The sequence below is a fragment of the Sorex fumeus genome, unplaced genomic scaffold (genome assembly GCF_029834395.1).
Source record: "Sorex fumeus unplaced genomic scaffold, SorFum_2.1 ptg000039l, whole genome shotgun sequence".
Classification (NCBI taxonomy): Eukaryota; Metazoa; Chordata; class Mammalia; order Eulipotyphla; family Soricidae; genus Sorex; species Sorex fumeus.
The window spans coordinates 6,930,575-6,950,849 of NW_026606096.1; the positions used below are offsets into that span (position 1 = coordinate 6,930,575).

At 55.9% G+C, this 20,275-nt stretch overlaps 1 protein-coding gene across 4 annotated transcripts; it reads right to left on the reverse strand.

Annotated features, from left to right (window-relative positions):
• Positions 1-679: 679 nt before the first annotated feature.
• Positions 680-6,371, reverse strand: EGR3 (early growth response 3). Of its 4 annotated transcripts, XM_056119009.1 has the most exons (3): positions 5,743-5,830; positions 5,249-5,301; positions 680-4,423 (listed from the first exon to the last, which is right to left on the reverse strand). In XM_056119009.1, the coding sequence occupies exons 2-3, from the start codon at positions 5,286-5,288 to the stop codon at positions 3,414-3,416; spliced, it is 1,050 nt and encodes a 349-aa protein (XP_055974984.1). In that variant the 5' UTR covers positions 5,289-5,301; positions 5,743-5,830; the 3' UTR covers positions 680-3,413. The 4 variants fall into 4 exon arrangements, with proteins under 4 accessions (XP_055974984.1, XP_055974983.1, XP_055974985.1 ...); XM_056119008.1 differs by lacking the exon at positions 5,249-5,301 and having other exon boundaries at positions 5,743-6,371; XM_056119010.1 differs by lacking the exons at positions 5,249-5,301; positions 5,743-5,830 and adding an exon at positions 5,445-5,603.
• Positions 6,372-20,275: the final 13,904 nt, after the last annotated feature.

Sequence of the window (20,275 nt, forward strand, 5' to 3'; positions counted from 1 at the left end):
AGGTTCATTATTGTCTTAAGATCATCAGATCAGTGTTCAGAAGAGCTATTTTTTGCAGTCAGGCTCACCTTTCACAGGTAACTACAGTAGCCTGGAAAATCCTGTCCAAGTGGGACTGAAGTTGTAGAACTTTTAAACCTGATTTTCCCTAATTACCTGACCACAAAAGAGCTTCCAATCTCTATACTTATCTTGCCAGCCCTGAAGAATCCTTCTCAAGTCTCCACCTGTTTTTTCAGGCTTCAAAATCTTCAGCAAGAACAACTATTGAGTGCAGCTGGAGAGAAGCTACAGGGTCTCGTTCCAGAACTCCCTGTGACCCTCAGAGAAATGGTTCATAATAGATTCCCTCCTAGCTCCCCTCCAAGCCCATTAGAAACCAGAGAGAAGGGCTAGAAGGTTCCAGTCAGTAGCCCCCACTCTCAAGATTTTGTCTAATTTATCTACTTCCTTTCCTCTCTCTCTGGTAGTTGAAGGCTCCCAGAAGAGTGAAGGGAAATCTCTATCTTCTTGGCACGGCAGTAAACACCAAACACTAGGTCTGACACCCCAGAACCACACTTCCAATAACACCAAATTCCATAATATCATACTGGGAATTTTCAGAGCAAGAACCGCGAAGCCAGGCATAACAAGCTCTCAAACCAACCACCAACCAAAGAAACAAAACAAGACAGAAAACAGGCCAAACCAAAAACTTTATACTATGAAAACAAGAAATAAAATAAGGAGATTTATAGGCCGGCTGATTGTCAGCAAACACAATATATTTACTGTATTAGCATTTGCTCATAGTGCAAATGGTACAACATTACACCATTTCAATATTTCGGTTTTTAAAAATGCTGTTTTCATTAACTATATTATATTGGCATAACAATGTGACAAAGGAGCAAATGAAATGTTGGTGAAGAATTTCACCTTTTCACAATATCAAGCATATTTTTTAACCTTAGTATAAGGTACTATAAATCCAAGAAATAAAAACATCCACAAAATATATTACATCTGGTTTGTCTTTTTCTAAGTACTCAACTTTATACAAAAGTCTTTCAAAAAATATCATTCCCCATAGGTTTTCCTGTTTAAAACCTGATTTTTTTTTCCTCTCAGTTCACATAAGTTAGAGTGCATTTTCTTTTGTTGGTTTTTTTTTTAAAACATGCAGACATATAAAAATCTGAATAGCACAACCTTTTGGCAACAAAGTTATTTTTTTCTCTTAGTTTAGCTTAAATGTCTGAGAACAGTTTTATTAAAACAAAGGAAAACTCAGAGTTATCATGCAGTGACATGCATAAATCAGGAGGAGCAAGGAAAAAATATTAAAGGATATCTGATTCCTCCTTCCAGCTTTGAAGTGACCAAAATTTGTGTTTTGAATTATCATCACATTATAAAAAGTATTCAGCAAAATACTGTCTCTGCAAAGAAAGATTTTACCCTTCAGCTGAAAAAAAATATGGGCCCTCCTGCCAACTTCATCATCATCTCTCTCTCCTACAAAAATGTCCTCGTACCTGGAAATCCACACTCCCCCTGCTCTTTGACTCCCCCTTTCACTAGACCCCTTTTAGTATTATTTATCCACCACCAAAAACAAAAACAAAAAAAGCCAATGGTGCTCAAAAAAAAAAAAAAGGTGGAAACGCATAAAGTGACTTTAAAAACAGACATTCTGTAAACTCCAGACCTTTGTTCCTTCTCTCTGGGCAGCTTCACTGACCCCAGGAGAAATGCGCTAATAGGGAACAGTACATTCAGTCAGGACTGTGCTCCGAGCTGGCCGAGAGCAGCCTTCCCTACTGCTCCACTTCAAACAGTCACCCCTATGTGGAGAAGGGCTGGGGAGCTGGGGTGCCTGAGAAGAGGTGAGGTAGGGCGGGGAGAAGGTGAGACTGGGATGTGGAAGAGGTATGCCTCATTCATTCGCATGGATGAATACAGAAATTCCCATCTTTGAGGAAAACTGGGGTAGAGATGTGCACGTGAAAGTTATGTATAGGGTGTACATGCACAGCTATACAGACACCATACATGCCTATATTTACACACACATGTGTAGGTCAAACAACGCACATAGGAAGATGTCATCCCGGCCATGAATTTTTCCATACAAATAAGTTAAAGCTGCAAATGCCTACAAATTCTCTTTATTCCGGTGCACTGCACTGGACAGCCTTAGAGGTCTTGCTAAGGATACATATCGTGTGCGTTATAAATACATGCATCTATGTGTGAATATACACACACATCCATATAGGTATGCGCACACACCATATGCATGGATCATCCCACCTGTTGTGTTGGGAAGACAAAGGGCAAAATCAGAGCTGCTTTCCCTTCAGTGATGGGAAGGAGAAATGGGTACGTGAGAGCAACAGACAGATGGTGAAACCGGGTGGCTGGTTGAGGCCTGCCTTTCTGGAAGCAGATTTTGAAAGCGATGGGGGATGGCTGAGAGGGGAGAAGAGGGCAGAGGGCAGATCAGGAACACAGATTCCTTTGAAACGTGGAGCTGAGGAAATACGTTTTTATAAAAGGCAGGTTCAGTGATGGCTGCTCCTTCTCCCCGCAGATCAAACTGCCCTGAGGCCTAAGAGGGAAGCCCTCGGAAAAGCAGGGGTTGTGAGGGGCCAAACCCGAAGCGGCCTTAGCAGCACCGCGGCGGCGGCATCCGAGGCATTTCTGTAAGAAACATGATTTCCGAGCAGATGGAAGACCATCTCGTCGGCCACGTGCGGGCCCCCCAGCCTGGAACATGCCCTAGCGGCTTGGGGGTCCGATGTGGGGAAGAGTCAGGGGGTGGACACAGCCCGGTTCAGCTGAACAGTCTCACACACGCGCGAGCGCGCGCACACATCCACACGCGCGCACACACACACATACACACACGCGAGCACGCACACTCGCGCGCATCCCCGCACGCAGGCGCGCGTGCGTGCGGCGGGCAGCAAGCTTAGCGCTTTGGTGCGCTCCGTACCCCTCCCCCTCTCGGGTCTTCGAAGGGGAACCGAGGGAGATGTGGGGGGGGGGGGACCGTGAGGTGCTTGGGTCGGCGAGGTTCGAAGGGGCCCCGCCTTCGGTATTCCCGCAGGTCCTTGGCGCGGCCCAGCGGCCCCTGGATCAAGGCGATCCGAACTGAACAAAGCGGGCTAGACGCCACCTTTCCGCCCCCACGCCTTGGCTAGGGAGGTGGGGGCAGCGAAGAGAAGGCGCCTGGTGCCCTGGCCCCCGGCCGCAGGCCGGCGTGAAAGGGTGAAAACGGGTCACATCGAAAGGGAACAAGGGGCCTTACGTCCATGGAGAGGCCAGGGCGCGGCCTCTGCGCCTCCGTGGCCGGCTTTCCCGCTGCTCAGGCGAACAGCCCGGAGACACTGGAGGGGAAAAGAGGGAACCTGGGGGCCCGAGCCTCAGGCGCAGGTGGTGACCACGGGGGCCAGGGACACCGGGGGCGCCGAGGACGCAGAGGGCGCACCCCCCTTCTCCGCCTTCTTCTCCTTTTGCTTGAGGTGAATCTTGGCGTGGCGCTTGCGCTCGTCGCTGCGCGCAAACTTGCGCCCGCAGAACTCACAGGCAAAAGGCTTCTCGCCGGTATGCGTGCGGATGTGGGTGGTTAGGTGGTCGCTGCGGCTGAAGCTCCGCATGCAGATCCGGCACTGGAAGGGCTTGTGGCCGGTGTGGATGCGCAGGTGCCGGGTCAGCTCGTCCGAGCGGCTGAAACGGCGGTCGCAGCCCTCCGCCGGGCACGCGTGGGGCCGCTCGTGGAGCGGGGTCTTGCTGGGCCGGTTGGGGTATTTGCGGGGTCGGATGGGCTTGAGTGTGAGCGGTGGCTGGGGCAGGCTTCCGAAGCCCGGGTGGATCTGCTTGTCTTTGAAGGCCTTGATAGTCTCCAAGGGTGTAATGGGGGGCGGGTTGACCCGGATGGGGTCCATTCCCTGGAAGGGCTTGTGCTCCGGAATGGAGCCCATGTCGTTGGGGTGGTGGTAAAGGTTGTAGTCAGGAATCATGGGGAAAAGGTTGCTGTCCAAGGCCGGCTTGGCCGATTGGTAATCCTGGGGGGAGTAGGCGAGCCCCGGGTTGCTCTGCGGGTCGTGGAAAGACACCGGCTCCGAGTAGAGATCACTGCAGTTAGAGTAGGGCGGCAGTGCTGGGTACATGGCCTCCACCTCGCCCTGCGGCGGCTGCACCATGCTGGCCGTGGAGGTCTGCGTGCTGAGTGCCCCTGAGGCCGGGGGCACCCCCAAGATGCCGGCGCTCATGAGGCTAATAATGTTGTCCTGGCACCAGTTGGAAGGGGAGTCGAAGGCAAACTTTCCCAAGTAGGTCACGGTCTTGTTGCCCGGGGCTGGCTGGAAGGAGCCGGAGTAAGAGAGTTCCGGGTTGGGCTTCTCGTTGGTCAGACCGATGTCCATCACATTCTCTGCGGAGAGCGGGGGGGAGAGAAGGGAGGGGTGAGTGAAGCCTAGTCGGTTCTGGGCTCTGCGGCCCGGGTGCCCAGGTCCTTGCCCAGGTGTGGAGGGTGCGGCCAGCCGGGTGGAGCGCGCGGCGCATGGGGTAAGAGGTAAGCTGCGCCCGGCGCAAAGCGGGCGGTGCCGAGCTCCCGGGCGCAACCTGGATACAGCAAAAAATACTACGGATCGGGGTGTGGAGTGGCTGCTGCACACACACCGCACACACACTCACGTACCACACACACGCGCGCGCTGGAGAAGCATTGTTGTTCTTACCGAGGTGGGGCGGGCAGGTAGCAGCAGCTACAGGTAGTTTCAGACCCGGAGCGCGCCCGGCTCTCGCTCTCTAACGCACACAACTCGGCCTCATCCCCAGCCCTAGCCGCGCCGGGACTCACGCCTCGCCAGCGCGGACCACCAAGCCCTCCAACGCGCACCGCGCCCGGGTCGCTGACCCGGAGCCTTCCGACGCTTTGTCCTCCACGCAATTGAGGGGTGCTGCGCGCAAAGGGATGTCGCCCGCCGCCTCCCCAGGCCCTAGCCTCCTCCCGGCCAGAAGGGGCTTTCTCTCGGCTCCTGCTCGCGGTGGGGAAAGCCTAGCTCCAGCCTGGGGTGGGGGTGGGGGGTGGGGATGTGCAGGACGGCGGAGAACCGGCCTCTATATCCAAGCCAAGCACCTCGGGCCAGGGAATCTACCCCGCGACAGCACCCCCCCAGCGGGCGGAACCCCCCACTCCCGCACCCTCCCCCCCCCACGGCTGTGCTGAACGCCCCGAAAGGCAGCGTCGCAGTACCTCTCCCACCGCGGGGACTCCACGCTGCACATGGCTCCATCCCGGGTGGGAGGCTGAGGGAGTAAGGGGGAGAGCTGTGGTGAAAGGGACGCTGGGCTGCTCCTGGGAAAGGGGGCGACAGCACCACGCCTTGCGCGCAGCCCCTCCGATCGCGTCCCTGAAGTAGAGAACCCCAGTGCCGCTCGCTCGCACCTACCTCCCTCCGGTCGGCGGCTGCCCCCACCCGGGAGAACCGAAGCCTCTACAGTGGCGTCGCCAGCCGAGCCTTCCCGATGGGGAGGGCGGGAGGAGTGGGTGGGAAAAAGCAACTCGCCCCCTGGAAAATTCTGAGCGCCCCCACCTCACCATCCATCCATCCATCCATCCATGCCTCCATCCATCCATCCCTCCAGCCAGCCATCCGACCATCCCTCCATCCCTCCATCCCTCCCTCCATCCATCCTCGCTCCCTCCTCGCTCCCTTCCCTGCCTCGCCGCCTCGCCGCCTCCCTTACCTGTAGCCATCTGATTGTAATGAGCTACCGAGTCGCCGCTGCCAGAGAAGAGGTTGAGCGCGCTGGGGATCTCCTCGGGGTACAGATTGTCAGGCAGTTGGTTTAGCAAACTGCTCATGGTCACTGGCAGCTTCTCGGCGAGTTTGCCGGTCATAGCACTCGCGAGCTGCCGCCGCCGCCGCCGCCGCCACCGCCGCGGCTCGCTCCTAACGCAGCTTCCAGGCAAGCGGCATCCGAGAGGCGATCCGTGGTGCAGAGGAAAAGCATGCGAGAAGGAAAGTTCGGGGGGAGGGGGAGGAAAGAGGGGAAGGGATGGGCCAGGGGAGGGGATCTTCTCTTTTTTGGGGGGGGGGGTGGGAGAGAGGGCAAAGGCGGGGGTAATCCTCGGGGGCCTCAGAAGTGCCGTGTGAGGCTGGGTCTCGGGGTGGGGGGCGGGGGGCGTGTAGTGTGGGGTGGGGGCTGGGCCGGGGGGGTCCTCAGCCCGGAGGGGGGGTCAGACGCGCCTTCAGTATTGATCTGACAAACCGGCGCGCGCCCGCGGCCCCCCCCCGCCCCCCGATCCGCCACCGCCACCGCCGCCACCGCCGCCGCCGCCGCCGCCGCCGCTGCCGCCGCTGCTGCCGCTGCTACCACCACCACCAGCCCCGCCGCTTCCTAGCAAGCTCACTGCTGCCCAAAAGCTTCCAGCCAGGGAACTCCACCAGCCTATTTATCTGAGCCCCGGGAAAGCTCCGTGACGTAGCTGCCCATATATGGACAGACAAAGCCCAGCCGAAGGGGCGCGACGTCACAATGGAAGCTCCTCACAATGGAACATTAGAAAGCAGGAAGCGGGCCGCAGCCAACGTGCGGCGCCCGCACCGCTCGCGACTCTTAAAAAAGAGAGAGAGAGAAAGAGAAAGAGAAGAAAGAAGGAAAATTCGAGAGGCGAGAGGCAAGGCGGGACGCCGCCGAGCGCCCCAGCGTAAAAGCGCGCGGCGCAGGCTTGGGAAGCAGTTGGTTGCCTTGGCGTTTCATTTGAGGTCTGCACCCGCAGAGCGCAGTTCGTGGAGCTGGGGGGTGGGGGTGGGGGCGGGGGTGGGGGGCCGCGGGATGGGGCAGTGTGCAAGGGACCTCCAATATCGCCAGCAATCCGAAAGAGAATTGAGCACATCGGGCAATGTCCGTCTGCAGCCCCGGTAACTTCTGCGGAACCCGGAAGGCGCGCGCGCTCCGCCCCTGCTCCAGAGGTGCTCCACGTTCAGGACCCAGCCTGGGGCAGGCACGGAGCGGGTGTGGCCATCTGAGGATCCCAGGGTGTCAGGGAATCTCGATCCAGTATTCCAAGAACTTTTGTGCTTCCCTCATTCAAATTCGCCGCCCACACCCCTCCGCCGGCCCCTGACCCCGAGCTGACTCCGAGGTGAGCCCAAGGGCCCCGACTCAGTGTGGGAAGAGGGAATCAGAATATTTGGGGCCAAAGGTGTGCGTTTGGGGGGATGAAGACGGAGCGAGGGCATGAAGAGGAGAGGCTAGGATAAACATTTGCACCAAGTCCCTATACCAAGTCCCTAACGGTTCCAAAACTCACGCCCACCCCCCCACACCCCCACTTTGCCCACGCGGGATGGCAGGAGGACCCAGCAGGCCCAGGTTGCCTCTTGCTCCCTGCCAAATGCCCGAAGAACCCAGCCTCCGCCACCTTGGTGGCCCCCTCCCGCTCTCCGCGCCCAACTTGGCTTTCCGCAGGGCTGTCCCCTCGCAGCTACCGGCGCTCTGCAGCCTCGCACCCCAAGGTGAGGACGGGGTGAGGGCGCGGACCTTCCTGGAGCCTCACAGAACTCGGGGGCGGCCGAGACGCTCCCCGAGGCCTGTTCCTCCAGCGCGCCCCTGGGGGAGGAGAGGAAGGGAGCGTGGGAGAGCGACCCCGAATCACACCGGCTCGGCGTGGGAGGATTCCCTCCTCGGTGGCCGTGTGGGCGCGGTGAATCCCGCGTCCCCCGCCTGGGAGTCGGGGTTGGGGGGACGTGCATTCCTCAGGGGGAGTGGGAGTGTTGACAAGGAGAGAGGATCCCCGGGCCTCGCTCCGTGGGAGAGCCACGCGGGCCAGGGACGTGTGGGAGGAACTCCCGAGCCGCACATCGCGGCGGGGGTGGATGACAGCCTCGCTCTCCCCGCCGCTTCACTTGGAGGAGAACTAGGGGTGGGAGGACCTGGCCTCCCCCGGATCTTCTCCGGTTCATCGGAAAAGGAGGGTTTCCCGCCGCCCGCAAGGTCCCTGTGCCCCCCTCCCCCAGCCTGCTCGCGCCGGGCTCCCCGCACCTATACCCGGGAGGCGCTACCTCCCGGGCTCTCCTCCGCCCGCGCGGCGCGGGGAGCGACTGGGCTCGCTGCAGCGGTGCCGGGCTCCGGCCGGAATCAGGGCATGCAGCGCCTCCCGCCCCCGGCTCCCTCCCTAGGGGGGCGAGCGGCCGGCCCGGGGGCGTGGGCGGCTGTGTGAGCCCGGCCGGGTGCGGGAGGGGCCCTGGCGGCTGCAGGGAGGGTCGCGGGGCGGCGGGCCAAGCCGGGAAGAGCCATACAAGGAGCGGATCCGGTGACGCGCCGGCCGCGCCCCTTCTCCTTCTCGATTTGGCTGCAGATTCCGGTCCCCGGATTTGCATATTTTGGCAGCCAGTGGAAAAGGAAAGAAGAACGGAACCCGCAGCCTTTAAAGGAACCGCACAGACTGTCGCGTCACCTAGAGAGGCGGTCTGGGGGGCGTGAAAAATTAGCCAGCGGCTCTGGCCTCCGGCCGTGGAGCCTGGCAGTGATGATCCGCGGCGCCCCGCGAGCTTCGGCCGCTCCAGTCCCAGCCCTGACTCCTCTGTAGCGCTGACTGCTGTGCGTGCACCTGGACGAGTCGGGGCGGGGGTGCAGGGGGCGTCTCGGCGGTTCCCGCCCGAGCCCGGGAGATGCGCAAGGTCGGCAGCCCCTGGCGAGCTGCGGGCCCGGTGCTCACTGCAGTGCCTAGGTCTCCCCACCGGAGGCGCGGCTCAGCCTGCCTGCGGCGCGGAGGGACCCAGAGGCCTCCAACTGCCCAGCTCAACGCAGGACGACCCTGCCAGCCGCACCACCTCCCACCTGTTGGGACCGGTCTCTAGGGAGGGGCGCGGGAAGAAGGAACCAGAGGCCGAGTCCAGTCAGCCCGGGGCCACAGCGGGAAAGGCAACGGCTTGGGGGAGCCTTTGGGATCCAGGGAAAGTTCCAGAGCCTCAGAGACAGTGGAGGGTAGTTAGTCAGTCGCTCCAGACCCCCAGGCCTTTCAGGCTCGCTGGACCTGTTGCATCTCTGCAGGAGAGCGAATGTAGGGCTGCAGGCCTGCTCCTCGGCCTGCCTAGCTAATGCAGAGACGGGGAGGAATTCCCGAGCAGGGTGCCCCCTCTCCCTACCTGGGAGCCTCCATTCCCTGGAATGAATGAACGCCCTTAACAGCTTCACTGAAAGCCAGAGAGAGAGAGAGAGAGAGAGAGAGAGAGACAGAGACAGAGACAGAGACAGAGACAGAGAGAGAGCGCAGTGGGTAAGGCCTTGCAACTGCAGCCAAATCCCTTTTAGGATCCCCTGAGCACCACCGCTGAGCACTGCCAGATGTGGTGGAAATACTGGAACACCCCTCCCCACCCACCAACAAACAAACAAAAAATCAAAAGACAATAAATAAATAAAAACCTTCAGCCTGACTTGGGCACATTTCTGAATTTCTTAGCCTCAGTTCTGCGTCAGTAAATTGGGCTAATGATGAGGACTTAGTGCTTTGGAGGTATCTTCATGCATGCTTGAGCCACCAGGGCCCTGGTGCTTCACTCAACAGCTGCGATTCTCATTCAACTATATTTGCTCTCGCCCTCTCATGTGTTGGAAAAAGTGTTTCTCTATGTCTTGGCAAAGAGTTTAGGTGACATAAGATTAAATTCCGTCCCAACCAGTGTAGCCATAGACAAGAAGAGGACGTGTTGATGGTTTTGGGGGGTGGGGTGGGGGAAGGAAAGTCCCATTTGTGTGCCTGGTGCCATCTTGCCACAGCCCAGTACAGAGATGACTAAAGGGATGGTCCTCACACTGCAGGGCCCAGACATGGGGGATCATAGGGCCAGGAGCAGCGAAGTCCCTGGGATGCACTGAATCACTCTGTAGCATCTCTGGGCTTCCTTTTGGAGGGTGGCTGTGAATCCAAGGTGGGGAGGAGGATTTTGGGGGTGCTTGCTTCCCTCATCTAACTTAGTAAGAGGCTGCTGTTCCCTACACCTGTCTGAGCAAGCACAGAGCCTCCCAGATAGGCTCCTGCTTAGGGGGACAGCAACCCCTCCACGCCACCCCCAAACCATGTCATCTGGATGAAGGTGACAGGGCTCATCCAGGTCTCTGTGACAGCAGGGGACCACCCGGCTTTGGAGGGGTGTGGGGGTTTGGAGTGGCTGCTCTGGCCTAATACAAGGCAAAAAAAAAATGGGAGGGGGTTCTCATTCCCTCCCTCCCTTCCTTTCTCTCTCCCTCAGGAGCAGGGCTGAGGGTGATCTTCTGGGTTTTATTGGCGGGCTCAGGTGAGATTGCCTAGGGCCTAATTACCTGAACTCCAAGCCCCAGACTTGTTGGGGAGCGAGTAGGCACTGGCTCAGGGCAGGCAGGCATCCTCACCCTGGAGATGGTGAAAGGCAGACCCAGCTCTCTGCAGCTGGGCCAAGGCCTCCCAGCCTGGGGTGTCTTCACCGGTGTGTTCTACACGCTCTGGGGTCTATGTGTAGATGAGTGTGTTCATTGGAGGCGAATGGATAAAGGAAGGAGATGCAGATGTAGAAATCCACACAAGGGCCTAGATTAATCCTGGAGATGGCTGAAAATGGCAAATTAGGAGATGGCTCAAAGGGTTGGACTGCATGCGTGGCATGTGGGTGCCCTGGGTTTGGTCCTCAGCACTGAATGTTCTCCCAGTCCTGATAGTCGGTACAGCCTAAAAACCCAAACACGAAAAGATAGCAAAGGTTGTTGCTGTCTTGAGTTTTAGTTCTGACCTCTACTTCTAGCTCTGCCCCCTTTCCTAAAGGTAGACCTCAAAATTTCGCTTTTTTTTTTTTAAGAATGAAAAAGGAGTAGTTAGAAATGATCATTTTGGGGAAGAACTGAGTGTTGTAAAGGGATATATGTGATAACCTTTCCGTATCTGTATTGCAAACCATTAATGCCCAGAAGGTGGTGGGAGGGAGGGAGGGAGAGACAGAGAGTGGGAGAGGGGGAAAGAGAGAAGAAACCTGACTACCATAGAGGCAGGCAGGTGGGGGGTGGGGGGTGCGGGAAGGATATTGGGAACATTGGTGGTGGGAAGCGTACACTGGTAAAGGAACAGATGTTGGAACATTATATGGCTGAAACCCAATCATGAACAGCTTTGTAAATGTGTATCTCACTGCGATTCAATAATAAATTAATTGATAAATAAACAAAAATTAAAAGGAGGGACTCGAATGGAGCTTGCTTTGTATGCGGCCAACCAAGATTTGAACCCCAGCACCCGTTAGAGTCCCCCGAGGCCTGCTTGGAGTGATCCATAAACAGAGCCAGGAATAAGCTCTAAGCACCTCCTGGTGTGCTCAGTGACAGCAGTAGAAACAGGAGAGGTTTGTGGACTAGGACGTGGGTGAGCTTTGAAGCAGGCCCCTATAGAAGTAGAAGGCGTCAGTGGAGAAAGCTGCTGGGTTTCGCCTCTGAAGCAGCACCCTGGGCTAGCATGGGAGGGTGGGGGTGGAGGGAGAGTTCGGGGTTCTCAGTAAGGTGGAGGGGAAGCATCTCCCAGGGGTTCTTAGACAAATAGTCCAGCTCTCAGGCTCCTTCTCCAGGCCCCTCTCATGCTTCCATTTTTATTTCATTTGTTTTTTGGAATCACACCTGGTAGTGTTCTGCACTTAGTCCTGGCTCTGCACCCAGCGGTCATTCTTGGTGGTGGTCAGGGGGCCATATGGGGTGCAGGGATGAAACCCGGGTTGGAAGTATGCAAGACAAGCACCCAACCCCCCATACTATTTTCAGACCCTCATATTTCCATTTTAGGGCTGGAGCGATAGCACAGCGGTAGGGTGTTTGCCTTGCACACACGGCCGACCTGATCGACCCAGGTTCAATTCTTCTGTCCCTCCAGAGAGTCTGCCAAACTACTAAGAGTGTCTCGCCCGCACGCAAAGCCTGGCAAGCTCCCCGTAACGTATTCGATATGCCAAACACAGTAACAAGTCTCAACAAGTTACTGGGTCCGCTCGAGCAAATTGATGAACAACGAAAGGACAGTGACAGTGACAGTGACATATTTCCATTTAAAATACTTTTTTTGGTGCCTCAACCCACTATTTCAAAATTGTGTTGGATCAAGATTTTAACAACAATTTAAAAAAAATTTTATGACTTGAAGCACTTTCCTTGAGGGTCTAATGACCAAAGGAAGAGTCTGGTTACAATAAAACATTTTCTGGGGGGAGTGGTTCTGAAAATTCCAATCCAGGATCTGGACAGGAGCAAATTCTTGGATGGAGAGTGAGGTTGTGTGATTGTGTGGTGGATATAGAAGCTCCAAGCTCTGCTGTAAATTCTCCGACTGACCCTGGGCTTTTGGCAGGCTCCTTGGCCTCTGCCAATCCATCAGTTTCCATATGATTGCGCTGTAGAAAGAGGAAGAGCCATTTACTGCTGTTCCCCATCAAATTTGGGGTTCCTGTTGAACGTTTATTTTGATTTAAAAAAATTTTATTCTGGGGGCCTCCCAAGCAGAGCTCAGGAGATATTCATAATCAGGTCATATGGTTCAATGCCTATTGGGGCGGTGCCGCTCAGGCCCAGAGGTGCTGGGGGCTGCCAGGGCCACACTTGGGGGATGCTTGAAGGGTCATTTGATGACCAAGATTGAATTTAGGGTCTCATGAATGCAAGGCATATGCTTCAATCTCTGAGTTATATCTCCAACTCCAAGTTCAAGCTTCCTTATGGAGAAGGAAGAATGATTCAGGAAGTAGATGCAGACTTATGATGGGAACTTTGTGGTCTTCGTTCTGGCACTCATGAGGGTGAGAGGGGTCATGTGCTCAGAGGGTGTGTTGCCGCCCCTCGGGACTGCTGGGGACAGCCCCCTCTCATCTGGGAGGGATGGCTCTCTGCAGAAGGACTCTCAGCGGATGCGGCCTTTTGGAAAGAGGAACTTTGTCATCTGAAATGAACCAGAAAGGGTGTGACTGTGTGGGGACACCGGGCAGGCAGTTTGGGGGAGCCAAGTGGGGGAGAGAGAGAAGGAGAGGGAGAGGAGGGAGGCGAGGGCAGGTTCTCCCCCTTCTCACACGCAAGCTGCCAGCCCCACGCGGGTGCTGTGTACAGACTTTGCCCATGCAACAGGTGCGTCTCCCGGCCAAAGACAAGGAGTGATCAGGGTGGGGAGTTGGGAAACAATTTGAATCCTTCTTTTTTTCTTATTTTTTTGCTGGGGAGGACACCCAGCTGTGCTCAGAGATTACTCCTGGCTCTGTACTCAGGGATCACTTTTGTGGGGTGTTGGGGATTTGAACCCACGTCCGCTGTGTGCAAAGCACATGCCTTAAACCCTGTGCTGTCTCTGTGGCGCCCAATTTCTGGGTTCTTTACTGCTCTAGGCAGACAAAGGGCTGGGCTCTGGGTCAAAGCATGGCTGACTGCAGCCCAGAACTTCAGTTCCTCAGTGGTCTCCCACCCTCTTTCCCCGTTTAGCTCGGGCAAGCTCCTGACCTTCGTCTGCTGACGGACTCCTGGCAAAGCAGCCAGCGGGGAAGGCAGGAAATCATGTCCCCACTCTGCCACTCTGAGGGCGGAGCGATGATCTTGGCCAGCTGGAACCTATGATGAAAGCTCGCCCATAAGCGAGACTGTGGCACCCACTGCCTGCCAGGGCACTGGTCAGATGAGGAAGGACCCAGGCTGTGCCTGGTGCCACCTCTCAGCTATTGCAGAACCATTTGGCCAAGATCACCCAGAAAGTTACTGGAAGACAGGGCTGCTCTCCAGGCTCCCGGGGCCAGCGACACCTGAGAGCCTTCCCTGCTCACCAGCACCCATGGGCCTGTCTGTGGGCCCTTCACAGGAGCTTCAGCTCCTGTGTGTTTGTGTCCAAGTTGATAATGAACTCCCTACTCCTGCTACAATCTGTGTGGTTTTTTTTTTGGGGGGGGGGCTTGCTTAATAGAGTTCCATTGTGGGGAGTGGGGGGATAGGCTCTTAGCCTGGGCTAGTCCCCCATGGAGGACGCAGGCTGAGCAGGGGTCTGGTCTGACAGGCCAGGTGAGGGCACAGGTGCTAGTGTGGGTGACACCAGGTGCTGAGAAGTGTTCAGGGAATGCTGGGCAGGGGAAGCTGAGCAGGGGAGGAGGCTTAGCCTGGAGATTGTGGCCCCAAAGTCAGGAGGCAAGAGATAACAGGTATTCCATCAGGAGCTGTCTCCCCACCTCTTGTTTTTGTGTTGCTTGCCTGCCCATCCCTGACACCAGACCCTCTGTCTCCCCAGGACTCATTGGGGAGGCCCCCGACCTGCTGGTTTGGCTGTGCAGATGAAGAGCAACTTTGGGTGAAGGGCTAAGAAACCCCCTGGGGTGCCTCTCTAGGACACTGTGTAGGAAGCCAAGGACAAGCTAGGGGACCTTGCTGCTTTTGTCCCCAGCTAGAACCTGGCTCCTGGGGCGCGCTCCCTAAATGTCTGACCAAGAGCCTAGGTGCCAGGCAACTGGCTGGGCTCCATTCCTGAGCAGGAAAGGGACAAGCCGGGGTGAGAAGGCAGGAGCTTGGAGTTCAAGGTAAGAGGCTCCCAGCTTGGGAGTGGGGTGGGATTAAACAGACATAAACTCCAGTGATAATAGCTCCGTTAATTGAGTGGTAATGATCCTTGGCATTTTTCATCTTCAAAGCCATGAACAAGCTGTAATTAATAGTCCCGCCCCCCAGGGGCAGGGTGTGTGTGTGGGGTGTCGTGTGGAGAATCTTGAGCGATTGCTCCTCCGCTGGGGAAACTGAGGCATTCACAGGGGAAAGGATGTTCAGGAGCGTGGAGGCAAAGCTCAGCGGAGCCTGGCATCTTCGGGAAGAGCCTGGAGCATTTGGGGGAGCGCAGCCCCTTCCTCAACCCTGGAGGGGGAGAGAGGGCCGGGGAGGGTGGGAGCGCTGGAGATGGCGCTCGGAGGCTGCCTGTGGCTTGGCGGGATGCAACGCGGTCAGGCCAGGAGTGCGCAGCGCGGGACGCGCACCGGGGCGCGCACCGGGACGCGGGAGTCCTTCGCGCCCAGCGGCGGGCCGGCTCCCGGCTCACTCGGCGTGAGTCACCGGCGGCTCCCGAAATGCCTCCCGGTTTCCTCATCGCAGTCTGGCTGCGCCAGCCCGGAGGGCGTTTTTCATTAGGGTGATTACCCGGCCGTCATTAAAGCCGGTAACTATCACCCAGGGACCCGGGGCGCGCGGCCTGCTCTGAACTGTGGCCGCTTCGCAGCCCCTCCCGCCCCGCTCAGCTTCTCCTGACCTCCACCCCGCCCGGAAGCCTTCGCAGGGACCCCGATATCCTGAAGAACATTCAGTACATTGCCACTTAGAAAAAAAAATTTTTTTTTTCCTCCCTCCTATCCGTGCTTGCGGCTGACAATGGCATGTGCCAGTCTGGGGACCTTTTGGTGTTGGTGCAACTCCTCAAGAAAGGGGGCCTTCCACCCTCCCACCCCAAACCTTCCAGGAACCCTAACTCTAAGCCCTCCCCAAGACCTCCCCCCACCCTCTGCTGCCCCCAGCACTGGCGTCGAGTCTGCGGCAGGCCTCAGCCCGGACTGCGATTATGATTATGATTGTAAAGTGGTTTACAAATAGTATTAATGTTTATGCTTTCGGTGTCCAAGTTATTGCACCATCCCCCATCAAAATGCCAAACCTCTCTCTTAATGGTTCCCCCTTACCCCAGCTTTCAGTGTTTTTTTTGTTGTTGTTGTTGTTTTGGTTTTGTGAAGTGATTACTCCTCCTTGCTCTGGGATGTCTTCTAGCTTAACTTATTGGATCTCCTTTAAGGGGACAGATTGACATTCAACTGAAGGAGCCCATGTAGGAGACCCGGGCTTTGATCCCTGTACCACTTGGTCCCCTGAGCACCACCAGCTGTCACTCACCCCCAGCACCCAGCAGCACCCCCCAAACAAAAACCTAACAAACATTGGGGGCTGGGGACCTAGCGCAGAGTTAAGGCACTGGCCTTTCTTTTCTTTTCTTTTCTTTTCTTTTCTTTTCTTTTCTTTTCTTTTCTTTTTTCTTTTCTTTTCTTTCCTTGTCTTGTCTTTTCTTTTTTTTTTTTTCTTAAATTTTTATTAGTGAAACACCATGAGGTACAGTTGTAGCTTACAGATTTTTTGTGCTTGGGTTTCAGTTATACAATGATTGAATGATCCCTCCACCAGTGCCCATTTTCCACCACCACCAGTCCCAGTATCCCTCCCACCCCCCATCCCCCCATCCCACCCTACCTCTGTGGCAGGGCATTCCCTTTTGTTCTCTCTCTCCTTTTGAGTGGGCACTGGCCTTTCTTACACCAGGTTGCTGCAGTGACAGTGATTTGATTCTTGGCACCTGAGCACACTGGATGTACACAATAAAAAACCAGTTGTGTAAATAAAATCTTTATTAAAAAATGACATCTAGGGAAGTCACATTTCTGAAGACCTTCCCTATGACCTGACCTGGCCCCCGGGAGCACTCCCCTTTCACACGTTTGTGGGGGCATTTTCTTGCCTGCGATCAATTGGCCTGATAGAAAATTCTGAGTGTGCATGAGGACAAAGTCATTTTGGAGGCCTGGGGGGAGGGGGGGAGATGGCAGCGTGCCAAGAGTGACTGTACCCCAGCCCCAAATCTCAGAGCTGCACTCCCCTCGGGCACAAACCCTCCCCACAGGGGATAGGCAGAAGAGCTTCTCGAGACCCCAAACGAAAGAAAAAGTTGAAGCAATGGAAACTGGAGCTAACCCCACGGCCCCACTTCCCTCCTGTGGTCACGCTTCCGGCAGCCACTGCAGAGTATTTTGGGTTTGAAAACAAAGCGTCAGATCTATTTGAGCAACTTTTTTTTTTCCATCGGAGTAGAAGCCCAGGGCCCTGTGGCCACCCTGGGCCCAGCCACTTCCCCAGGGAACTGACGCGTTTCCCTTCTCCGATGAGGCCCGATTTAGAGTTTCAGACGGGCCACTTTTAGCTTCTTCCCCTGGCCTGGCAGCAGGGAGTGGATATGTCTGGGTGCCTTCCGAGGGGACTGCAGGGGAAGGCAACCCCGACATCTACACCCAAGGCACTTGCTGCGGGAGGAGACTGAGAGGGGGAGGGGTCGGTCCTCCTCCAGGCTTTGGGCTGTGAGTGGTGGGCAGCAGTCAGCGGGCTGTAGTCCACGGGCCATGCTGCTGGACACTGCGCGTGTGTGCAGATCCTGTGTCTGGGATGCCTGGGTGAAACAACACTGTGACCATGTGCAGCTTGCATTTATGTCTAGAAAGAGCCTGGCAGAGTGGGAACCCGGGTGTCTAGCGGTATAGGCACTGTGTAGCTTTGTGTGGGTGGGCTGGTGTATTTACACGCTGTGTGCAGAGAGTAGAGGCGTGTGCAAAGGTGTACATGCACGTGTGTGTATGTGTGCGTGGGCAGGGCTGGGCTCTCTAGGGGAGGTACAAGAGGGCAGGTGAGCTCTGAGAGGCCAGGGGAACCAGCATCCCTGTGGACAGTGATGGGACTGTGGCATGCCGTTTGCGGATGGGTTGGTCATGCTCCGTGAGTCTGTGTGTCTGCAGGCCTTGTTTTCCTTACTTCATGTCCTCCCATTCCATCATCGCCCTTTGTGCCTTGTGGTCACAGCTGCCCCTCCCTGTGTGCGATGCTCACACTGCCCGAATGCCTCCTCCTTCTGACCTGCTTACCTCCCCTCCTAGAGCCCTCTTTCACGGCCTCGTTTCATGGCTCCCAGTGGCTTGGGAGTCTGTATCGTCTCGTGTCTTCTGTGCACACAGGAAGAGCTTCTCTTCAACTCCACACACACAGCAAGCCCATCTGTGGCTGTTTCTCCCGGTCCCGCTCAATCTCCCCCCAACCATCACACTCAAGAGTAGAGTGGGTGAGCCCAGAGACTTGGATTGTTTCCGTGTGTGTGTATGTATGGATAATGTGTGTGAGCAAGGGTGAGGTTGTATGTGCAAGGATGAGTGGGAGTGGGGAGGTGAAGGGTGAGAGGACCCTTTCAGGGCCCTCTCCATGCTTGTCGCTCTGCCCAGACCATAAGGAAAGACCATTGGCCTAAGGATATTTGTCCTTTCTAGGACAAACTGACTGATGCTTGGCTGTCCTCTACCCTCTTGTGGGCTCAGCATCTCTCCTTGGCTCTTTCTCTCCCACCCTGTTCAGCCATCTCAGGTCTCAGGCTCAGGGGGAAATGGGGTCCTCCTGGGCCCTGCCCTTATTCGGATTATACCGGGAAGTCTCTGGGTGGCCCCTCTTGCCTGGGTTCCTGGGTGCTGCCCCAGAGCAGTTCCACCCTGGATCAGAGCAAGATGTGCCTCTGTCTCTCTGTCTCTGGCTGCAGCTTCTCAAACCCAGGGGCTCCAGTTCCGAGAGTCTGAAATCCCTTTTACAATCTGGGCCCTACGATGGGTATTGTGACTTTGGAAGTCAAATGCACTGGGGTCTTATTTGTTTACCCCTGCTTCTCACAGTACTCAATGTACTCACAGTACTCCCCACAGTACTCAAGGAGGGGCCTGCGGACCACTCCTAGTGATAGTTGGCCAACGGGGCTGGTTGGCTTAATGCTCAGGCCTGGAGATGTTGGGCTAGTGGTGCCTGGAGCTTCACAAAGGTTGTGATGTCAACTTGGGTCCCTGTGCATGCAAGGCATAAGGTCCTGAGGGCACTGAGCCACCTCCCGGGCCTCCTGTCTCCCTTTCAAAAATGTTCATTCTACCCTGTTGGCTGGTTCTACTTATCCCCCAGACAATGGGCCAGTGATAATGACATTCTTGACCTTCTTCCTTCCCCAAATAACCATATAGAATTGAACAACGTTTGTCTAGATGGGAACTCCAAAATAGCCATCCCCCATAATTTAGAAATTTGAAGACAGAGGCCCAGAGAGGTGAGGGTGGTCGCCTGGCCCTGGAAGGCAGTCGCTGGCAGTAACCGTGGGACAAACATTAGCTTGACTTCAAGCTGGAACTTCTCGCGGTCCCCTTAGACCTGCTGCTGTTTTCTTTTTCTATTTCTTCTCTTTCTGCTGTTCGCTTCCTTTCCTTGTCTATTGAAAACAATTTTTTCCTGCATAATATTGTCTTCAGCAGGGCAGCTTGTGTCTTGCCAAAGTGGCACTCAGAACCAAGCCCCCCACCCCCACCCCTGCATCTCCAGTGCTTTTGAAAGGCTTTTCCCTTCCAGTCTCTCTTCTCCTCTCAGCCTGTTTTCAGGGACTGTGCCTTCCGGTCCTGGAAGCAGCTCCTACAGCTCCTTTTACTCCAAGTTCAGGAGAGGCCGAGGGAGCCCTCAAAGAACTGGCATTTCTCCCTGAGCTCAGATTTCTGGCCTTAAGAAATGAGAAATGGGGGGTGAGGGGACAGGTGGGTGGCAAAGAGGTAGTACTTTGGCAGTGGGTGTGGGGGGGAGGACACTTGCCTTGAACTTGAGCAACCTGGGTTTGATCCCCAGCATCCCATATGGTTCCTTGAGCCCTGCCAGGAGGGATCCCTGAGCACAGAGCCAGGAGCAAGCCCTGAAGAAGCAAACAAAACAAGGAGCGAGGGGCTCAGAAGTGGCCATATGAAAATGTGTGTGCGTGCATTGTGTGCGTGTGTGCGCGCGCGCGTACGTGTGTGTGTGTGTGTGTGTGTGTGTGTGTGTGTGTACATACCTTGCATGTCTCTCAGCAGTTCCTGGGGGTAGATGGGAAAGTTAATTAGCGCCGGGATGAAAGGTGCTGAGGGATAATTGAAGGTAATATTAGGAGAGCCAGGAGGGTGGGACAAAAGGCCCTCGATCTCCACGGGGTGGATAGCCCCTAGCTCCACTTTCCAACAACCACCAGACACCCGGGGAGGCAGGGGGAGGGAGCACTGGGAGCGAAGGGTCTTTGTCGCTACAGGGAGACACTTGGTAGTTGCTAAGGAACTGGGCTGTCTTTCCTCCTCCCAGCCTCCCGAAGTGCTAAGGTTGGGTGGGGGATGTGGGTTTGGGGCTGTCGGCCTTGTCCCTGGGACTTAAAACTCTGAAGGACCCCTCAACTGGGGAAGGGGCTCCTTCTCATTCCTTTAGGCCCTAATGAGAAGAGCAGGGGAGGTGACGGTAGGGAACGTGAGGTACCACCCATTGGCTGAGCAGCCTGGCATTGGCAGGCACATGCCCGAAATCTGAAATCTCGTTCAACCATTGGAACAGAGCCTCTAGGGGCTCTTGGGCACACTTGTGTTGCCCGAGATCACAGGACTGTCAGGTGACAGAAATAAGTATAATAGGCTTTCTTCCTCTT